General features: G+C 39.0%; 1 protein-coding gene across 2 annotated transcripts in view; it reads right to left on the bottom strand.

Annotated features, from left to right (window-relative positions):
* Positions 1 to 3,153: 3,153 nt before the first annotated feature.
* The window catches only part of LOC137999289 (transmembrane protein 53-A-like), a 51,467-nt gene continuing 34,620 nt past the window's right edge, over positions 3,154 to 20,000 (bottom strand). For both annotated transcript variants that reach the window (XM_068845124.1, XM_068845125.1), the window contains one exon: positions 3,154 to 4,537. In XM_068845124.1, the coding sequence (XP_068701225.1) occupies positions 3,636 to 4,529 (894 nt within the window). In that variant the 5' untranslated portion in view covers positions 4,530 to 4,537 and the 3' untranslated portion in view covers positions 3,154 to 3,635. The remainder of the gene's footprint in view (positions 4,538 to 20,000) is intronic.

The following is a 20,000-nucleotide window of genomic DNA, read 5'->3' on the forward strand; positions in this document are numbered from 1 at the left end:
CATTTGTGGGTTCAAATGTTCCCGAGATGAATGAATCAATGAACAAAATGAATCATATTTTGAACTGCAGATATAAAGTCAAGTGAAGCTAGGAGGATCATATTTTTATTGTCATTGAGAAAATAATTTCTTGATTAGCTTGAGCCTTTAACTCCTCCTACTTGAGAACTAAGTAAACGATAGGAGTCAATTAGCAACGAAACGAAGCACTAAAACACCATGTGTACACCCCCCCCCCCCCCCCCACCCAATGCATTGCATAGTAACCGACAAAGTTTGGATTCGAGATTAAACATAATTTTAGGCCCAATTAGGTTTAAAAAGTTATTGTTCCTAATTTCAGTCTTAATCTGAATCCTAATCTTTATCTCAATGAATTAAGAGCAATAGCGTTTTAGGACTAATTTGGCCTCAAACGATATTTAATCAAATCCAACCTTTTTCTGTTAGTATTCAATGTATGGCAGGGCCATACATGGTGTTTCAGTGTTTCATTTCACCGTTTCGTTGTTTAGTAATGCCCAGTCTGAACACAGGTTAATAACGCATAGCCTTCCCCAGGGATCTGTCTTGGGGCCGCTATTGTTTATTATTTTTGTTAACAATCTTCCTCTGGTAGTTTCCTGGTCAATTGTTGATATCTAAGCAGATGATACTACGTTAAGGGTGCCTCTGCTGCAGTTTTACATCTGCCTGCAGTAAACAGGATAGCTGACTGGACATCTGAAAATAGGATGGTGCTGAATACTTCTAAGACAAAACCTCTGCTTGTAACTGGTAGGCACTTGGAGAAGAAATTTGCATCAAAATTGCATGTAAAGGTTGCAAGATTGAGCAAGTCCCTTCATAGAAGTTACTTGGGATAACATTAGACACAACAGAAATTTTTAGACGCAAATATAAGAGATAGGAGTAAAGACCTTTTCAGATGCCTTGCTTGGCTAACATTTAAGGACGAAACTGGCAGCTTCTACAAATGCTACCAACACGAGGGTCAGACTGAACCCTTTCCAATTTGATAGTATTTTTCTTTCCCTGTTTTGAAGGCGCTGGATAATTCTTTTTTCTTTTACATGTGTTCCTGTTTTTGAGATATAAGTGCCACTTCATAGGCGTGAACCGTGCAGGTCTCGCATGATTTTTCCCCACATAGATCAACGCTCTTACTAGTGTACTCCTTAACAATCAAACTGCCCTTTAGCTGTTTTGGCCGCTTGAGTGGCTGATTCCTTTTGACCTCAAACTGATCAGTCTGAAGACAAACGTAGACAACTTGATAAAGGGCGAAGAAGGGAAGAGGAAAAAAAAGAAGACAAACGTAGACAATTTGAAGAAGACGAAGAAGGAAAGAGGAAGAAAGAGAACAAAAAAGGAGTTAATTAGAAGAAGAAAAGGATGAGAAACATCGATTACTAGAAGAAGATAGGAGAAGGGAAGACGAGGAAAGAGAAACAAGGCATCAAGAACATGAACTGAGGAAACTGGAGATAGAGGCCGATCTTTTGAAACAGAAAGAGGCTATTAGAGCGGCAAAAAGAGAACACGAGTCGGAGATTGCACGTTTGGCTGTGGCGAATGCTGACGGGCGTCCTGAAGTGCGAGAGGATAGGGCCAAGGCACCCAAGCTTCCCTCATTTGTCGATGGCAAGGACGACTTGGATGCGTATTCACAAAGATTAGAAAGATTTGCAGCGACAGCTAAATGGGAGAAGACAGGATGGGCTTTGAAACTTAGTGCTCCTTTGTCCGGACGCGCGCTAGAAGTTTATTCGCGGTTATCCGAGGAAGCAGCCCAAGATTATGACCCAGTAAAGCGAGCTTTGATAAAGAGATATGACCTTACGGAGGCTGGTTATTGCTGTAAATTTAGAGCATCAAAGCCGGAATTTGATGAGAGCCCAGAACAGTTCATAGTGCGACTGGAGAGATACTTGTTGCAGTGGTTGAAACTGTCGCACACTGAACGTTTTTTTGAAGGCCCGAAAGACCCAATTGTGGAAAAACAGTTTATTGACCCTTGTCCAAAAGAGTTAGCTATTCACCTTCATGAAAGAGCCCTGGAAATGCTTGACCAGATAGCGAAAATCGCCGATCAATACTTGGAACCACATGGAAAGCACCTGTTTAGCTCTGCGACCAACAAGCCGCTAGTATAGCCCAAGGCAGAAAAAACAAAGAACGCACAGAGTGACACAACAGCTCTCCAGTGTTACAAGCGTAATGCCCGCGGACACAAAGCAATTAACTCGTAACAGTGATGCAGATGCTTGTAAGGTGATGTTTTTCGCTTTTAACAGCATTTCCTTGAGTTGAAACATAAATATCCTGGAGATAGGTCGACGTAGAGATTCTTGTCATTGTTATATGAAGTAGCACAGCATAGAGGATTGTTATCTTTGCTAGATGAGGAGAAGATTCCCTAACAAGACGTTCCTTGCATTCTTGGAAAGCGTACTCCAAAAGCACCTCCTCTCCAATGAAACAAGGAGTAATAAGGTTGGAAGAATGGTAGTCATAGATGGCCTTGATTTGCACTATAGACAAACTTGCATTCGTTTTCTGCATGACTGTATGTTCAGTGCAAACTTAAACAAAATATCTTTAATTTTGTGAACACCGTGTGAACAAAACCTGCACTGGTTGTTTAACAAACATACATAGTTGCATGCTACAGTCATCACTACAAACGTCACAAAAAGATAAGAATGACAGAATTCCATTCACCCTCACTTTCCATCCTCACAATCACGCAGTCAAAAGAATCATTCTTAGTAATTTTAAATTACTCCAAAATGATCCCGAGACTGGTAGAATCTTTTCGCAACCTCCACTTATTTCATTCAAACGTGACAAAAACGTAGGCAACTTTTTAGTTAGAAGCGCGCTCAAAACTAACGAGCAACCCGGCACTTTCAAATGCGCGCGCTCACGATGCAAAACTTGTCTTTTCATTGTTAACACTAGCAAGATATCAGGACCTAAGCGATCTGTTAAGATCACCGATCGTTTCACATGTACCTCCGCAAATGTCATTTCTTGCATAACTTGTACGTTATGCAATAAATTATACATTGGTGAGACAGGTAGACGACTAGGTGACCGATTCCGCGAACACCTTCACGATGTTGAAAAGAATGACAAGGATGCATCTAAGCCAGTCGCTCGCCATTTTAATCTGCCTAACCACTGCAAAAAACACATGACTATCTGCGGCCTTTCCCTACATCTAGGTACGACGGAAAGCCGCAAGAATCTGGAACAAAAATTCATCTTTCAAATCGGCACCCTTAATCCTCACGGTATTAACGAACGCTTTTCATTTAACTAATATATTCCTATTTTTCACGTTGCCATGTTACCAGCAATAGCGTAGCTCCTACTCTACTATAAAAACTACATGTAACCCATAATCCCTCGATTCGCTCTGACGAAGGGCTAACGCTCGAAACGTCAGCTTTTAGAATCTCTGTACGGTGGCCAATTTACATTATCAACTCCGTTGATAAAACCAAATTTTTGTCTGAAAAACTGTTTGAAAATAAGGTGGCATGAAAAAAGATTCAAGCTTTACGGTTGAATGCAAATTTAAGTTGATAACTCGTTTAAGTCAAGTGAATTTTCTGCTTTATACAATATTAAATACATTCATTTCTGTTCAAGTGATAGATACCTAAGCACTTGTCGACAAACGTATTAACTGCAACAAGGTAATCACTAGCATGTTCTCTGTAATGACTGACATGCTCTGAGTGGTCCCAACACTTGGTGACAATGTTAATACCCCTGGACCTGCGAGCTGCCGCATATGATTCAATGTCTTGGTAAGGAGCCAGTCTATCTGTTTTGGAATACAGGATCAACTGTGGACACTGCAGTGGAGATTCTGTCAAATCATTCATGAAACGTTGTAGTGTACCATTGAAGTATATCACTGGAGGAAGAAAAACTCTCATAGAAAACCAAGTTATCATTCTGAGTGCTGGGTTACTCAATGTATCTGTGACACTCTCCATAGCAGTATTTAGGCTGTTGATATCTGGGCTAATGGGACAACTGTCGAATATTGTACCAACAACAGGCACTGCTTGGTAAAATGGTTGCCCTGGATATGATAGAGCTTCCATCAAATGAAAGAACATGGCACAACCACCATTGCTGAAGGCATAAAGAAAAACTGGTCTTTCTTGACATTTCAGATCCAGCAACAGATCCAAAATATGCATACTAATTTCCTTTACTTTTGTTCCAGATCTGAAAAATGTATTTAGAGGATTTGCAGGAACACAAATGCTGTCAAAACCTCTCTCTTCAAAAATCTGGGTGTACTTTTTCAGGTACCTTCCTTTTGAACTATTCCATCCAAAAATTACTGCCACAGGACTACTATTAGGCTGCTGTAATGATGAGGATGTTTCTGTTACAATCGCCCCAAACTTGCTACGGTAAGGCACATTTTTTATTCTGTTAGCTGATCCTACACTTCCCATGGCTTTCCAAAACGTTGACACTCTGAACCTCAACATAAACATTGGAAAAACTGAAAGAAAACAATCCAAGGATTAAATCAATGGCATAACAACCAACATAGCAACATCTTCAAGTGATGTTTAAAATGCAAAGATAATCATTCTGCAGTCTTTGTCAACTGTGAACATCTCTGCCCTTAAAATGAACCAGCAATAACGGTGATAAATTTCTCCACAATAAATCATTTGCAACAAATAATTAGGAATCCTTGGGGCGAACGAAGCACATATGAAGATTGTAATAATCTACAAAAAATGTCATTTATTACCATTCTGAGCTTTTACTGATTTTAAACCAATGATGTTACTGTTACTGGTGAGATATTTTCACCATGCCCAATCCTTTCACGGGAACGTATACTGTTCTTGACCAAATTCGTATAATTTAGGCGTGTCATTTTGCTGCAAAGGAGTGGATGAAATAGGGGGCTTGCACTCCATGCAATATATTTTTTGTTTTACATTCTTGAAATTGGTTGTTGTGCTATGTTGTGTTTCATGGATAAACAGAGAAAAAATATCTTCCTCTGAACTAGATATTCACATAGCGGCAATTAGCTTCACTGGGGAGAAAGATTAAGTGATAGTGGATCAACGAAATGTCAAGGGAATTGGATGCCTTTAAGACTTCAGAAGTTTGTTATAGATTCCATTAAAAAATTAACAATGAGGCTCTTTCCATTGGAAAGGCTTAGTGTATTGTTCGGCTTTAAGAATAATTTTTTAAGCAAATGAGAGAATTTCAAGAAGTTGAAGGTTCAGTTTGTACTTGGATGGAGAACAAAGATGTTGAAGAAGAATTTTCAAGGAATAATGAGTACAAAATCAGAGTTTTGGAATACATGTCAAAGATGACAGATTACTTAACGGAATAATCATCTATGTACAATATGTACAAGTCCATCTCAGTCTGTCCCTAAAACATCAGCCTTGTCCCCCTTTTAAGTAAATCTCCTGAAATGGCAAACAGATGGACATACATACATACATACATACTCTTTATTTCAACATGATGATTACTAAATTCATTCATTCTTCTGGGGCCGTGCTTACATGACTAAACCGACCTAATCTGCATTAAAACAAGTATAGTGAATACAACACTTTTCCTTTTTTTATTCATTAAGAAAGAACATACACACACACAAAAAGGAATATCAAATTACACAACAACAAATACAGTCACAGTCACAGTCACGATTACATACAAATGATAAACTATGACAGCAACCCCTGCACAATCACTGTTGCTACAAGCAATCAGCTTATTGTTATCATTAATAATATATAGATTTAGCCATGCCTAAAAGGGCTTGTTTATTCTTACTGGCTGTAGGATTAGTGAAAATAAAAGGCTTTGGAACTGTCCGCCTTTTGGTTTTCCCGGCTATTGCTTAATTATGTTCTTAGCTGCCTAACTAGTGAATTCCACGGTAAATTTCACTGGAAAAACCGACTGATCGCATGAATCACGAAGGGATGAGTGTGATAATGGTTTTTCCAGCGAAATCTACTGTCGAATTCACCAGTTAGGCAATTAATTTTTCTTGAATTGCAAGAGTTTCAAAAGAAAACAAGCAAATCCTCAGCAAGCGAACGGAAAAGGAAAGAAGCCACTTCAGAGTCGTCTGTCAAAAGCCAGCGAATAGGAATCACGCTAAAATTATAAATCACAGATGTACTATAGTTTGTGATGTAACAGATCATACTATTTATTCCACGTTATCTCTGAAAACGAGATCATTTACATTTTGATGTACTTCATTGAAACACGCCAGCTTGGCTTAGAACCAGAATCGGCTAGGAAGGACAAACTTCAAAACAAGATCTCCAACAAATTACCTGTACGTGCTCTAAACAAACTTCTGAAAACACAAGCTGGTGACATTTCTCCTTACTTTTACAACTCATTGCGATTACATGTTTAGAGCATAAGGGCAAAATTTTCTTGTCGCTGTTGAGGCACATCGAAAAACAGTTAGGCAAGCGGAGTAAAAAAACTTCTTGTTCGCTCAAATTTTAAAGCCAAACAAACCAGCAAAAGATGGATTATTTCTGTCCAAAAAGAGTACAGATGATTGTTATTTAATTCCAGTTATCAATAAAAATTCGAGTTTCATTCCTGAACAAAGGAAAAAACGACTAAACCACTTTTTATAAATATGCATCCACTTGAAATAATTCATCCGTAGAAATAACAACAGTTTAGTGTCCAAGAAAAGAACTTGTGGAGTAACTTCTTCCACCAACTTTAAGCTATTACTGGTGTACCGTTTTGTCGTTCTCATTCTCTTTCTCTCTCCTTTCATTTCTGTTCTTCTGTCATAGGTCCTCCAGGCATCTTAGTAGATTAAACGCTAGTAGATTCAAAATTAAAAATCTTTAGACATACCAAAAACTGCAATTCAAAGCAAAAAGCAGCCCTAAAGAAATTTAAAATAAACACTCAGCTTTAAGCTTATATCGTTCCAATGCTTGACTTGAATAACTACGTAGCCACCAGTGTGTCCTGACCGCAGCTATATTATGTTAAACCTAGACTGAAACCAGTGAAAAATGCAAGAAAAATATATTTTCCAAACCGTACCTGGACACGAAAACCATCAAATGTCAAGAGCTTTGGTTGACGTAGAATGCCCGTGTAGCCATGTCGAGCCACAGAAAGAGCGCAAAAAATTAATGCTCGTTCATCGTTCAGGTGTGTGTGTGTCTGACCTTGAGCCTCCAATCCAATCAACAACCAGTCACTGGTCAGCGGTCAACTTCAAAAAAACAGCTGACCACGATAAGGTCTAACTTGAGCCCGCCATATGGTCACATGATACTGGTCAGCAGATGCCTTGTTTTGACAGGTGTCAATTGACCATAACATTGATGTCCCATATGAAAGATGTATGCTGTAAACTAGCTACAGTGTCAAATGGAGTATTGCCTCCTCGATGACCTCTAAACTTGAGCCCATGATACGGTTACGTGTACTGGTCACATTGGCATACATGAAGGGGTGCACGTACGTATGTTCATGACGTCATGGCTATAAAACCAAATTTTCTCACATCGATGGGTTACCATATTTTCTTAACTATGGTGCTCCTTCGGCGCGCGTGGAGCGCCGCTATTACACAGCTCTAGTAAAACGATTACATCTTTTAACAATTTCACACTTAAATACAAAAAGAAGACAGACAGGGGGTTATACCAAAAGTCAATGAACTGAACATAATCAAACTACGTCCACTTTCCATAAATAGGATTCTAAATTATTATTTTCTAGGGCCATATGTTTTTCTGTTTTCAAAGAGTTCCTGACCTTTATTTTAAACCCCTCAATCTATGGACATACTCTTCCTTCTACAATCCCACATGTGTACTACCTGATTAATATTAGGTGATTTACTAAAGGGCTTGACATAGTTGTAAACAACGAAAAGACAGGGGAGGAGAGCAATACTGACCCAATTGTGGGACTTGAATCTTAATCCAGACGGTATATTGTACTGATATTGGCTCCACCATCAGAACAGATTTACCTCATGGTCGTTAAACATGATTTTATGAGTTAGTCATGCAAAGCAAAAGCAAGTTTGCAGTGCTATGCCTCACTCATTGGTGTGAAATAAGGGGAAATCAAGTTTAACTGGTCTACCACGGCTTTCTACGAGACCCCTGTTATAACTTCAAAGCAAACAATTAATGAATGGTGAGAGTAACTTGTTTCAGTAGTTTCTAAAAAGATAACAAAATTTAACTAAATTTCAAGTTAAGTTTATTTTACTGCCTGGGAAAGTGCATAACAGTGAAAGTCACCTAGGTATTGCTTGATTCAGTTTTCTCGCTTCGACATAATGATATTTTGGACTGGTTGACTGAGAGTTCAGTATGAAGCAAATGTCAACAAGATCAATATTCCAAGTCCTCCTTGGGAATATGAGGCGAAGAGACATTTTAAAACTAAGCAGTTTTCAGGTTTCGCGAATCCATCCACGTTTCATTTTCACTAACCAACTTCTTCTTTAAATTTTCATTTTCTGGTATCTGCTGGAAGCTTGTTTTTTTTTTAATTCTTGTATGTGTCTAGTTTCACCCCGCTCGAGAGCTTACTAACACACCCAACAACTTCTATTCAACAGCCGTAATTGTTGCTGTGAAAAAGCCTCACTATGTATATTATTAAGCAACACCTGAAGGTTTCGTCAGCTTATTCTAAGCACTTCCTCCCTGTGAAAGCGAACAAATATGTTTGTGTGACGCATCAAAGACAGCTGTTGCAGAATTAAGAAAGTGAAAAATATTTCTATGTTGCATGTTGAAGATTGTTGTCTTGTTTACATTTGCTCTGGCTGATTCTTGCCACCTAGTTTGATTGACTAGAAGATCTGCAAGTATTTAATGACTTGAGTTTCTGTCGCACTTACCACGGCCTACTTGGCCTACTACCTACATGTAGTGAACCACAAGACTGTTTACCATAATTCATCTTACATTCGAATTTCTTGGAGCAGAAAGGTCACACAACATTGAGAAAGTGATAGAGGAAAGAAAAACTGGGTAAGTGTCTAGCACGTTTGTTGACTATTGTTAAGTCATAACACATCATATCCAAGATGGCACTCTCCAAATCACAAAAGAGGGAACTTCAAAGTGCTCTTGTCAAATGTTAACAGGAAACTGGACTAAAAGGCAATTATTTTCGTTTTCCAGGGAAAACGTTTTAGTAATTTAGAGAAAAGCTTTCGTAATTTTAAGAACATGGTGGGAAAAAGCCATCAGTTGATATTTTGTGGAAAATTGCATAGATGAGTTTGCTTCAGGAAAAGATGAAGTGCAGGAAGCATTAACAGTACAAAGAAGTTTAAAGTAAAGGAAAGGAAAGGAACGGAAAGGAAATGAACTTTATTTAAGTATCTAGTCGTTCTAGCCCTAGAGCACTAATTGGGGACAATGTCAACTGAAATTAACAATTAACGCAAATCAAGTCAAATGTTGGTTTTTGAGGAGGGGGGAAACCGGAGTACCCGGAGAAAACCTCTCGGTGCAAACTCCACCCGGGCCACAATGGTGGGAGGCACGTGATCTCACCACTGCGCCATCTCTGCATTCCTCAAAGTAGCTTAGAAAGAAAGCAACTTTCGACTTACTAAATGGTGCAGTAGAGAAAGCCTCATCAACTTACATTCAGACAGGTTTGCCTTCAGAACCAGCTGAACTCTTTCATGTTAAAAGGGCAGTGTCACAACAGTTTTAGTCAAACTTCAAAACACTAAAAATCGAAAAATAATGCTGTAGCTTTTTTGCCAATGACCATCGCAGTGCACTGAAGCTATTTTTTGTTTCTTGCAGCCAAGGATGGAGAGGATGTTAGTAGACTAACATTTTTTCAAGTTTGGAGACAGCATCTTCAGAAAGACACTACAAATTAAATATGAATAGCTCTTTGTTCCCTAAATATATGTGATATCTTGTCAGTGGGTTGTCAGAAATGTTGTAAGTGTGAGCTAAAGTACTAAGTACGTGGAAAAAGCCATAATAAAGAATTTTATCAAGTACAGCTATGAAAATTAGAACGTACAAATGACCAGCTCCCAACGTCAGTGGCTTCATAGCTCTGTTGGTTAAAGCGTCGCACCAGTATTGGGAGGTCAGCCTGAAATTTTCAGGCTTCTCTACACAATTGCTAAAATTGCATCCATAACTGCGAGGATCACAGCTTTACTTGATTTCGTATCCGCAGTTCAGTATATGATTCATTTCATATTTTATTTCGTTCATAAAAGAATGTTATCAATTTGTAATAAAGAGAGAAAGAGTGAAACAACTGTCAGTTGTGTTGTGAAAGCAAAAGAACCAGTCATTGACTATGAGATCTGTCGCATGGGTCAGAAGATTCAATCACAACTCCAGAGAGGAGTCATCCAAATACTTTTTCTCCCTTAATTGTCCTACAAAAAAATCTGTACACTTCCTCTCATTTCTATGATCATTCACTTAAAGGGAACCTCCACTAAACAAAAAAAATTTTTCCTATGAAAGCGTTTGTATTCGAGAAATTTCAAAAACGCTTGTTTTGGCTTTCAAATCCACTACCAACTACCACTAAGATACTTTCCCCTGTAGGCAGTGGCCCTAACAGGCCCACGCTGATATCTTGCCGAGGAGCAGTAGGGGCAAAACATGTGACACTGGCTCTGGGGTCCCAAACTCTCCCACCATCTGGCAACCATGACATGTTTCACACAAATTCCCTACGTCGCTACCAATCTTCCGCCACCAGACCTTGCTTCGTAACCTAGTCTTAGTTTTGACTATCCCCTGATGACCTCCATGGGCAATCTTGAACTTGGTCGCCCAGGAGATTGGGAATGACTAACCTCGTACCACGAAGCAAAAGTTCTCCGTAAATGCATAACTCACCTCACTGTTCCAACTTAAGTTGCTGTATACAGCCAGTGCTTAGTGCTGCTTCTACTGTATGGTGGTGAAACATGGACTGTGTACCAACATCAAGTCAGAGAGCTCCGTACTTTCTAGCAGCGTCATCTGCGTATCATTCTTAACATCAAATGGGATGATTTCATTAGCAACGAAGAAGTCCTCAGGCACGCTAATGTAGAAGATATTGAGATAAAGTTAATTAGAAGTCATCTCCGCTGGTTGTGCCACCTTTGCCACATGACAGACCTGCCAAACAACTTCTTTACTCTGAACTGGTAAATGGATCATGCCCAGTCAGCCGTCCTAAACTTCGCTTTAAGGACACTTTGAAAACAACTCTAAAATGTGGCAACGTTTGGCAGCATTCCGCGCACGAAAGAGGAAAGTGGAGAACTATTACGGAATGTGTCTGCAGATCATACTGCATCAAAAGGGTTGCGTCCTATCAATATACCCATTTTGCGGGTCTCGGTGTGTATATATATATATAAATATATCGTCAATGAGAAGAAGTGTCTCGGCCGTTTCTCGCCCCAACAGAGTACGCCCACCACCTGTGATAACCACAAAATCAGCTTGGCATTTGGCGTTGCTGCGGGTCGACAACTTTTGCAGAAACGTTCCAAGGTTCCGTAGCGCTATAGGCAAACAACACTTTAGCTGAACGGCATGATTCACACTGGATTCCACTAGCTTCTAACCAATCCCAGGTCTGCTGGCCCATTAGGTTGCATGTAGCACCAGAGTCAATCAGTGCATCTGGTCAGTCTACCCTCCCGACATAGAGAGTCACCACGCCATTATCTGAACACAGATGATCTGTGATGTGGCCAACAGTAAACGCGTAATCAGGACTCTGCCTAGCCCCACTGGTTGAAAAAGCCTCATACCCCACAGAATTTGCTTCATCACCCACGTCACTTCCGGTACAATTACTTCGTCTGCCAGTCCTACTCTTTGCCCTACTCTTCACCACTCTGGTGACTTTGTGTACATCTAATTTGAAAATGGCCTATTTTCCCACACTTCCTGCAGGCCTGTTCACGTGCTGGGCAGCTCTTATCTCCAGGACAATGTCCATCCCAGCCACAACCAAAACAAATTTTCGGCCTCTTGCCTACTTTTGCACCATGAGCATTCCATGCGCCACCCACGTTCCTCGCACCACACGCATTCCACGCACCACCTGAGTTTCTCCCACCAACAGCGTTAATGTGACCCTGATTTGAATTTTGCTCCATTTCTTTCAACCGACAGCTAACAGCCTCTTGTGCCCTTGCGATCTTTAAGAGACAACCTAGGGTAACAGAACCCTCCTGCTCTAAAAATTTGCGACGTAAATGACTTGAGTAACCTCCTCACGAATGTAATTGTCTTCCCGAATCCAGAAATGGCAGCTCACTGCTCACTGTCGAAGCCTACATACAAATTGGGCCACTGTCTCATCACTAGGCTGCACGATCTGCCTGAATAAATGCCTCTCAAATGGCACATTTGACTTTGGAACGAAATAACCATCAAGCACCTTCATTGTCTCTGCGTTAGTAGAACTTTCTTCTTCGCTGACCAACGTAAAATAAATTTCCTGAACATCGATACCTGCCGCATGTAAAAAAGAAGCACTCTCTTCTGTTTATCGTCTGTCACCCCTTTTCCCGTCAAATACAAACCGAACAACCCTCTCCACTTCTTCCACTGTTGGCTAATTCCATTTGGATCGCCTTTCCTATCGAACACCGCAAAGAAACCAGCATCTACAGAAAGCATCACTGAAACTCCACCACATCCCTCACCATTGCTCACCAACGCTGTATAGTCCCCTCCCTCCGGCATCTTAACGTCTTCGCCGCTTTACCCGATCATTCAAAGAAAATCGAAATTACCCTGGAAACTACAGTACAGGCCCCAGGAATAGCAGCACTTACACATACGTAAATGCATGCAATTTGGTGTCTTAATGCGCAGAATAAATGTGAAATACACGTGCAAAACACAAGTGTAAATATTTCACAAGCTTGACAAGCACCTCAATTACACGCAAATTGAGTGTAATTCCGATAAGTGGCGCATCTTTTGTTATTCATACACACAAACTGCGTGAATTTTTCCTAGAGAAGAGTACACAAATTAATTGTGCGTTCGATCGAGAAATACAGATTTATCTTAAAAGTTAGATCTTTTGGATTTCCAATCGAACACAAGATTCAGAAACGGACTTCTTCTTTTCTTTAATCGAAAATCCATGACGAGAAACTCTAATAAATTCCACGGCAAAACCAGTTTTCTGATTTTAATTTGTGTTCGATTGGAAATTTCCGCAACCAGGGCAATCTGTCCGGAAAATGCTAAATTCTGACCTAAGTGCAATGTATTAAGTAGATAAATAAAGTATTCAACTAAAGGAAATGCACTCCAAAATAGCAGTTGTTTTTTTTAAATAACTACTTTGTTTGACAAGTAACAGAGTGTATGTATTGTCTTCTCAGCCACGAACTCAACCCAGAAAAAAACCCCCAAGCATTTCCTACAATTTTTGTGTTAAGTCAATAAATACTTGTGCAAGGATGTAATTATTTCGTTTTGTTTAAAATTACACTGTTCCGTAAAAATGAAAACCGGAGTCTTTGTAACAAATCTATTTACAAATTAGCCACGCAAATGACGTCACCAGCATGAAGCTCTGGTAAGCATTAGGGCCTCTTCTTGTCATGAATGAAGTGGAATTGAGAATGCGAATTTGAGAAAGGTAGGCAAAGCAAAGTTCTGTATCAAAGAGAAACTTCAAGAATTGAATGCATTTCCTCGCCGTCATCATGGGGATGATAGCAAGGGAAACTGAAAATAAATTTGATTGTTTACACATTTCCGTGCAGATGTTTTAGCATATGGCATCTTGTTTATAATTGAAGCAACACTTCGATAACTCGACAAAATATAAGATATCACATTAACAGATAAATCGTAGGTCAATGCAAAGTTGATAGTGAAGGGAAAATGTACTAGGCTTGTCATCACCGCAGTCATATAAGTATACATGGACATGTGAAGATGGATGTGTATTTTCGAGCTCCGTTGGTTATTCCGTTTATCAGCCTATATTCCTGCTCTTATTTGATTCCAAGATCTAATACAGATAGAGATACGTCCAACTCAAATAACCTGAGTGAATCTTCTTGTTTGTTGGGTTTTGAAGCTTGCGTCTCATCTTATCGCCGTCAGCGACATTCTGCTATGTTTGTCAAATCCCAGTCATGTATTCTACTAGACCTACCGGTAATTCTACTTTGTGGGGACATCAATATTAATCCTGGCCCAAATTGGAAATGTCGTTGCAGCCTATGTAAAAAGCCAGTAAAGTCAAATCAATGTGGAATACAATGTGATTCATGTGATTCTTGGATTCACATTAACAATCAATAATAATGATAAAGACCAACTACTTGCAAACTCCTCATGCTTGTGGATTTGTCCTGATTGTGACTTTCTAAATTTTTCAACTACGCTTTTGGACTTGTCTTCAAATACCTTGAACTTATCAAATTCTTTTGATATTCTCTCTGGCTCTGTGGTTGATACCAGAAGTAATCCTCCAAGATCTAATCCAGCTACGCGGTCATCAAAGTGTAACACGAAAACAAAGCTAAAAGGAATGATAATCAATTGTAACGGTCTTAAAAGCTCCAAACACCTCACTGAATTCCAAGCTCTAGTTGAACTACATGATCCTGATATTGTTCTGGGAACTGAATCTAAACTCAGCCCTGATATTCCATGATATTCAATCTTCCCGTCCTCATACCCAGTTCTCAGAAAAGATAGAAGTCCTTTGGTCCTCTCTCAGAATAGCTAATAGGAGGACATTGTATATTTCGTCCTTTTATAGACCACCAAACTCTTTAAGCAACTCTCTTTAACAATGTTTTCACGAGAGTTCCAAATCACCCCAACATTATCATGGGAGGTGACTTCAACTAAGGCAATATAGATTGGAACCAAGAGATTCTTTATACAACTAATCCTGTGACTGCATCTCGGCATAATAAAAATATGCACATACTTGATGACTATTCATTATCCCAACACGTTAAAGTGCCAACTAGACCTGCATCTGGAAAAACACTTGACTTTCTTCTATCTACTTATCCCAACAGTGTTTCTAACGATCTACTCCATCTGGCTTGAGCGATCTTGTAGTAACCTTCGAGATTAACTTGAAACTTCATCGCTCAACTAAACCTCCTAATAAAGTTTATATTTCCAAAAAAGCTTATTTTGATGGTTTAAACGACTTTATATCGAAGTCATCATCAGAATTTTTTGCTCTAAGTCCATGGGGAAACTCGGTGGAACAAAATTGGAACTCTTTTAAACGTGCTGTAACTACTGGAATCCTTCAATTTATACCTCAAAAGTCTTCTAAACCTAAGTTTAATCTACTGTGGATCAATCCCAAGATAAAACGTGAAATGCGCAAACAAGATCGCCTTCACAAAAGAGCTGTTCGAACAAATGATCTACATCACTGGAAAGCCATCAAAGGTCAAAGTAACGCTGTGTCAAATCTCGTTAAAGACTCTCACAATCGATACTTAAATGATGTCATTGGTGACAGCCTTGCAGAAAACCCAAAAACGTTTTGGTCCTATGTAACACACAACAGATTGGAGAATCTTGGTATTCCGCCTACCAAGACTGATCACTGCGTGTTTGTTGTGGATAAAGATAAAGCTGAAACTTTGAATTCATATTTTTTTCTGCCTTTACAAGTGAACAATAACCTTTACCTAAAATTTCTACATCTTCTTATCCTTCGACCACTGACTTACAAATATCACCTGAGGGAGTTGCTAAACAACTATCCCAGCTCAACCCAACAAGGCATGTAGCCCTGATGAATTGCCTGCACATGTATTGAAAGAGATATCTCAATCTGCTTCTGGATGGTTTCAATACGGTTCCTTCAGATTGGTCCAAGGACCTTATTACTGCTGTTTACAAGAAAGATGATAAATCACTTCCTTCAAATAATCGGCCAATCTCTTTAACCTCCATATGCTGTAAAGTAATGGAGCAAATAGTGCTCAGTCATATGGCTAGACACCTGTCTAAAGATAACATCATAATAGACAAGTAACATGGCTTTCGAGAGCGTTTCTCTTGCGAGATCCAATTGATAACAACCATACAAGAGGTCACAAATATTATTAAACAATTACTGACCTTACAGGAAACATGTCTTTGCACAAGCGAAGCATTTTATAAAAAGTCATTCAACTGGAAACCTTACAACCTCGCCTTTAAACTTAAAATAGAAACGGAAGCATCAGCGAGTCAATGGTTCTGTCGCTGGAGGAAACATCAGGCAAATCTGTTTAACAGGGAGCTTATCGGGGAGCACATCCCAAACTCGATCAACGACCTTTGGTGTGGTTTTCAGAGCAAAGAAGTCAAGGTAAGATTTTCTCTTTGCTATAGTGTCATATGACAAGCTTCTTTACATGTTATTAAGTATTTAATGGAAAAATCATGGAACAGAACTTTGAAAGAAGAACACATATATAGTATTTAGGTCATGAGGAGGAAGCACAGATTGGCAAATCCTGTTTGAGATTCACCAGAGCTGCAGAAGTCGTTGTTTTTGATATTTTTATAGGTCTTTGATTACAAAGGGTACTCAGTTTGAATAGACTATGCATCACTTGAATGGTAATGGATAGAGGTTGTAGTGGATAAATATATTGTATGTAATATTTCTTAGAAGTCTTTAATTACAACATATTTTGAGCTTGAACGAATTATGCATTACTTGAGTGTCATGGTTTTGAAATTAGTAACTAAATCTCCATATAACTTGTAACCCCTCTCCAGAAGAACCTAACATCTAGCCCCCCCCCCCCCCCCCTTGCCCCCAAAAAAACCTACACTGTAAATATTTAACTTAAGCCCCTCCAATTAGGTTAAGAACCCCCCTCCAGATAATTGTTGCATAGTCCCTAGTCAGTTTCTAGTGAAAGTCTAAAATACTAGCAGTGCACAATTTCTCTCTTTTCAGTCACCATATAATGTAATCTACCTACAAATCTCACTAAATCATTGTGACTACCCGACTTACAGACCAACTGAATGAATGCATACATACATACATAAATCAGTAAGTCAGTAAATCAATCTGCTAAACAGCCACAGTGTATAGGGAACAGGCACAGCGTATCACGAACAGGCACAGCCTATCATGAACAGGCACAGCGTATCACGAACAGGCACAGCGTATCAGGCAGGTCGAGAGGGTCTTGGGTACTAAGATCTCCCAATATTCACCGCAGGCAGTTTCTTAACACCCTGGAAAATGAAAGTGATCAGAATCGATCGTAACTGAAAGACTTTGTTTTCCTGAAATGAGTTCGTCTAGAGGAGGTCTGAATAATTTGAAAAGGAAGTTACAGGATCTCATTAACGACATAGACGAATATTCAACTGCAGGTCCAAGCTCATCAAACCCAACCAGGGCTTCATCTGATCATGATCAGAATCCTGGAAGTTCGGTAGCTAGTACCTCATTTGCTAGTCGAGCAGCCGATAACTTCAGGTAATGTATGCTTAAATTTAGGGGTAGTTCATTTCTCTAGGCAACGTCATTTCAAGGATATATTTTCGTTTCTTTGAGTTGCTTTGAAAGAGAAAAGGATGTGCACTGAGAACTTCATGACGCAAAGCAATTAAGATGGTGGTGGGGTTTCTGGGGACATGTACCTGCGGAATTTGTGGGATATTTATTAAGCTTACTTAAGCTTATGGATTATTTTCAGTTGGATGAGTGCTGAACTTTGACGATTTAATGCATAAACACAAGAAATGGGCATTCGCTCATTCGAATGATCTCAACTCATCTTAACTTAACAAAATAAAAACAGCAACGAACGAAATAACATCGTACATGCACAAGCATTGAGCACATGGAAATTCATATTAGGGAGGTCCCAGCCCAAGCATGACTAGAACCCATTGTCCAAGCATAAAAAGGAACAATCATCGAAACTGTCGGTTGGGATTAAGTACCCCTTTTTTGTTAGGAAAATAATTTTCATTTGTATTTAGTTTGCTGAAATGCCTTAACCATTTTTCCTTAGGGTGTCCCTTTATTTCTCTGCCCTACTGAAAAATATATATGAGGAAGTGTGTGGTGACTGACAATTTAAAGATACAAAATGTTACTGATTACCATTGCTGCTTGCAGTTCACTCTTCCCATTCTTGATTTTTTTTTTTCTTTTCCATGCAACTGCATTTCAGAAATATTTATGGGGCAATATATATTTGGGGCACCTCATTTATTTCACTTGCTGTATGCACAGCCTGCTATATGCATTCGTGAACCTCGCAAATGTGCTGCTTGCTTATACACTGTATGAAATACTAGAGTGTATTATTCACATACTACTAGATTTTCTGTTAGATATTGATACTATTACCAAGTTCAGTGCCTTTGTTTGCCTCGTGCTGGCTACAGCACTGTTTTCCTGGTTTCCTGAGTTAAGAGTAACAGAATTCCAAATTATTTTCAACGTTTTTCTAAATCAATGATCTGACTTCATAAAATTATTTGAGCATTTTGTTGTACATGTTATAATTTTCCAAAGTGATAAATTAAAGTTGGCTTGTTTCTATAATTGCTGTTTTGCAGGCGTGCATTTCCTGCCTTGATGAGGCCACAAAGAGGCCTAAACCCCTCCAGAAAAGAAAGCTGTTCACGCACCTTCTTTGTGAAAAACACCTTCACTGTTAATTTGTGTTGTCTAAGTGAAAATGGAACATTCTCTCCCAATTCAAAAGAAATGTATGATCTGTCCTGCATTGGTCTAGGAAAAAAGCGACATGCCTTTAAGAAAGAAGGTGACCATAATTACCTCAGAAAGGAATTGGAGGCACTGTTTCCCAAACTAAAAGCAGCAGATGGGAAGTTTTTGTTACACCGAACCTTGGGGGGTGGAAGTGGCAAGAGGAGTCTTCATAACATTCCTCTTGGTCCTCAAGGCTACACAATCAGGTGGTTACAAGAGAACATTGCAAATTATAGGTGCTGCATGTATTTATGTGGTACCCTTTTAAGGCCTTGCCAAAGAGAAAGCATCACAGACGTATAAGGTAAATGCCTTTGAATACTCTTTGACCTTTTAATTGGACATTAGTGTAACTGCCTTTGTTGTCTTTCAGCCTGAAAACAATTCTTGTATGCCAACTGTCACTTGCACTGTATGCCATGAAGAGGTACCATTAAATATATTTCAAGACCACAAGTGTGAGGTTTGTAATGTGATTTGTAAAATCAAGTATTTACAATTATTGGAAAAGGAAATCCATCACCATATCCATCTCTTTTTTTCCTGGTGTTATATTATTACAGCTATTTCAATTAAGATTGTCAGATTTTACAGCCTGAAGCTTATGTGACAAGACTGAAAGATGATGTGGTTAGCTGTAAATCCTTTGAAATTTAATAATTTAACCCCTTCATTAAAATTTACAAATAACTCTTGTTTTTTAAATGTCAAAACTGAAATGTCTAGTATTTAAACATTACTTTATTCTTGCTAAGATTGTTGCTTGTTGCTTGTTTATAAAAGGCCTGCTAGTAATGGCCAAGAATAGACTTTATGACACCACGATTGTCTATTATTTATTTATTTATTTATTTATTTATTGTTTTTCATTGTTTAGGGCCAATACATTGATGTAAACCAATTAAAGGAAATGTTTCCAAATTTGTCAAGCAATCACATTACTGAAGCTATGAAGGCCTGCAGAACGACTGATGAGTGTATTTCAACAATTTTGGATACTAAAGGTGAATTTTTTGTCTCTAATCTAAAGCACACATGTGTGGTTTCCACAGTCCAAGAAACAGTCTGGGAAAAGCTTTCTTGGAGTTTAACAAAACGTTAGTGAATTTGTTTTGAGTCAGTTAAAATTAAGATGTTGAAGAAAAGTCTGGGAGAATTGAAAATCTGATGTCACAACTCATCCATTATGCATTTATTTGGTTAGG

The sequence above is a fragment of the Montipora foliosa genome, chromosome 4, assembly GCF_036669935.1.
Source record: "Montipora foliosa isolate CH-2021 chromosome 4, ASM3666993v2, whole genome shotgun sequence".
In the NCBI taxonomy this organism is placed as follows: Eukaryota; Metazoa; Cnidaria; class Anthozoa; order Scleractinia; family Acroporidae; genus Montipora; species Montipora foliosa.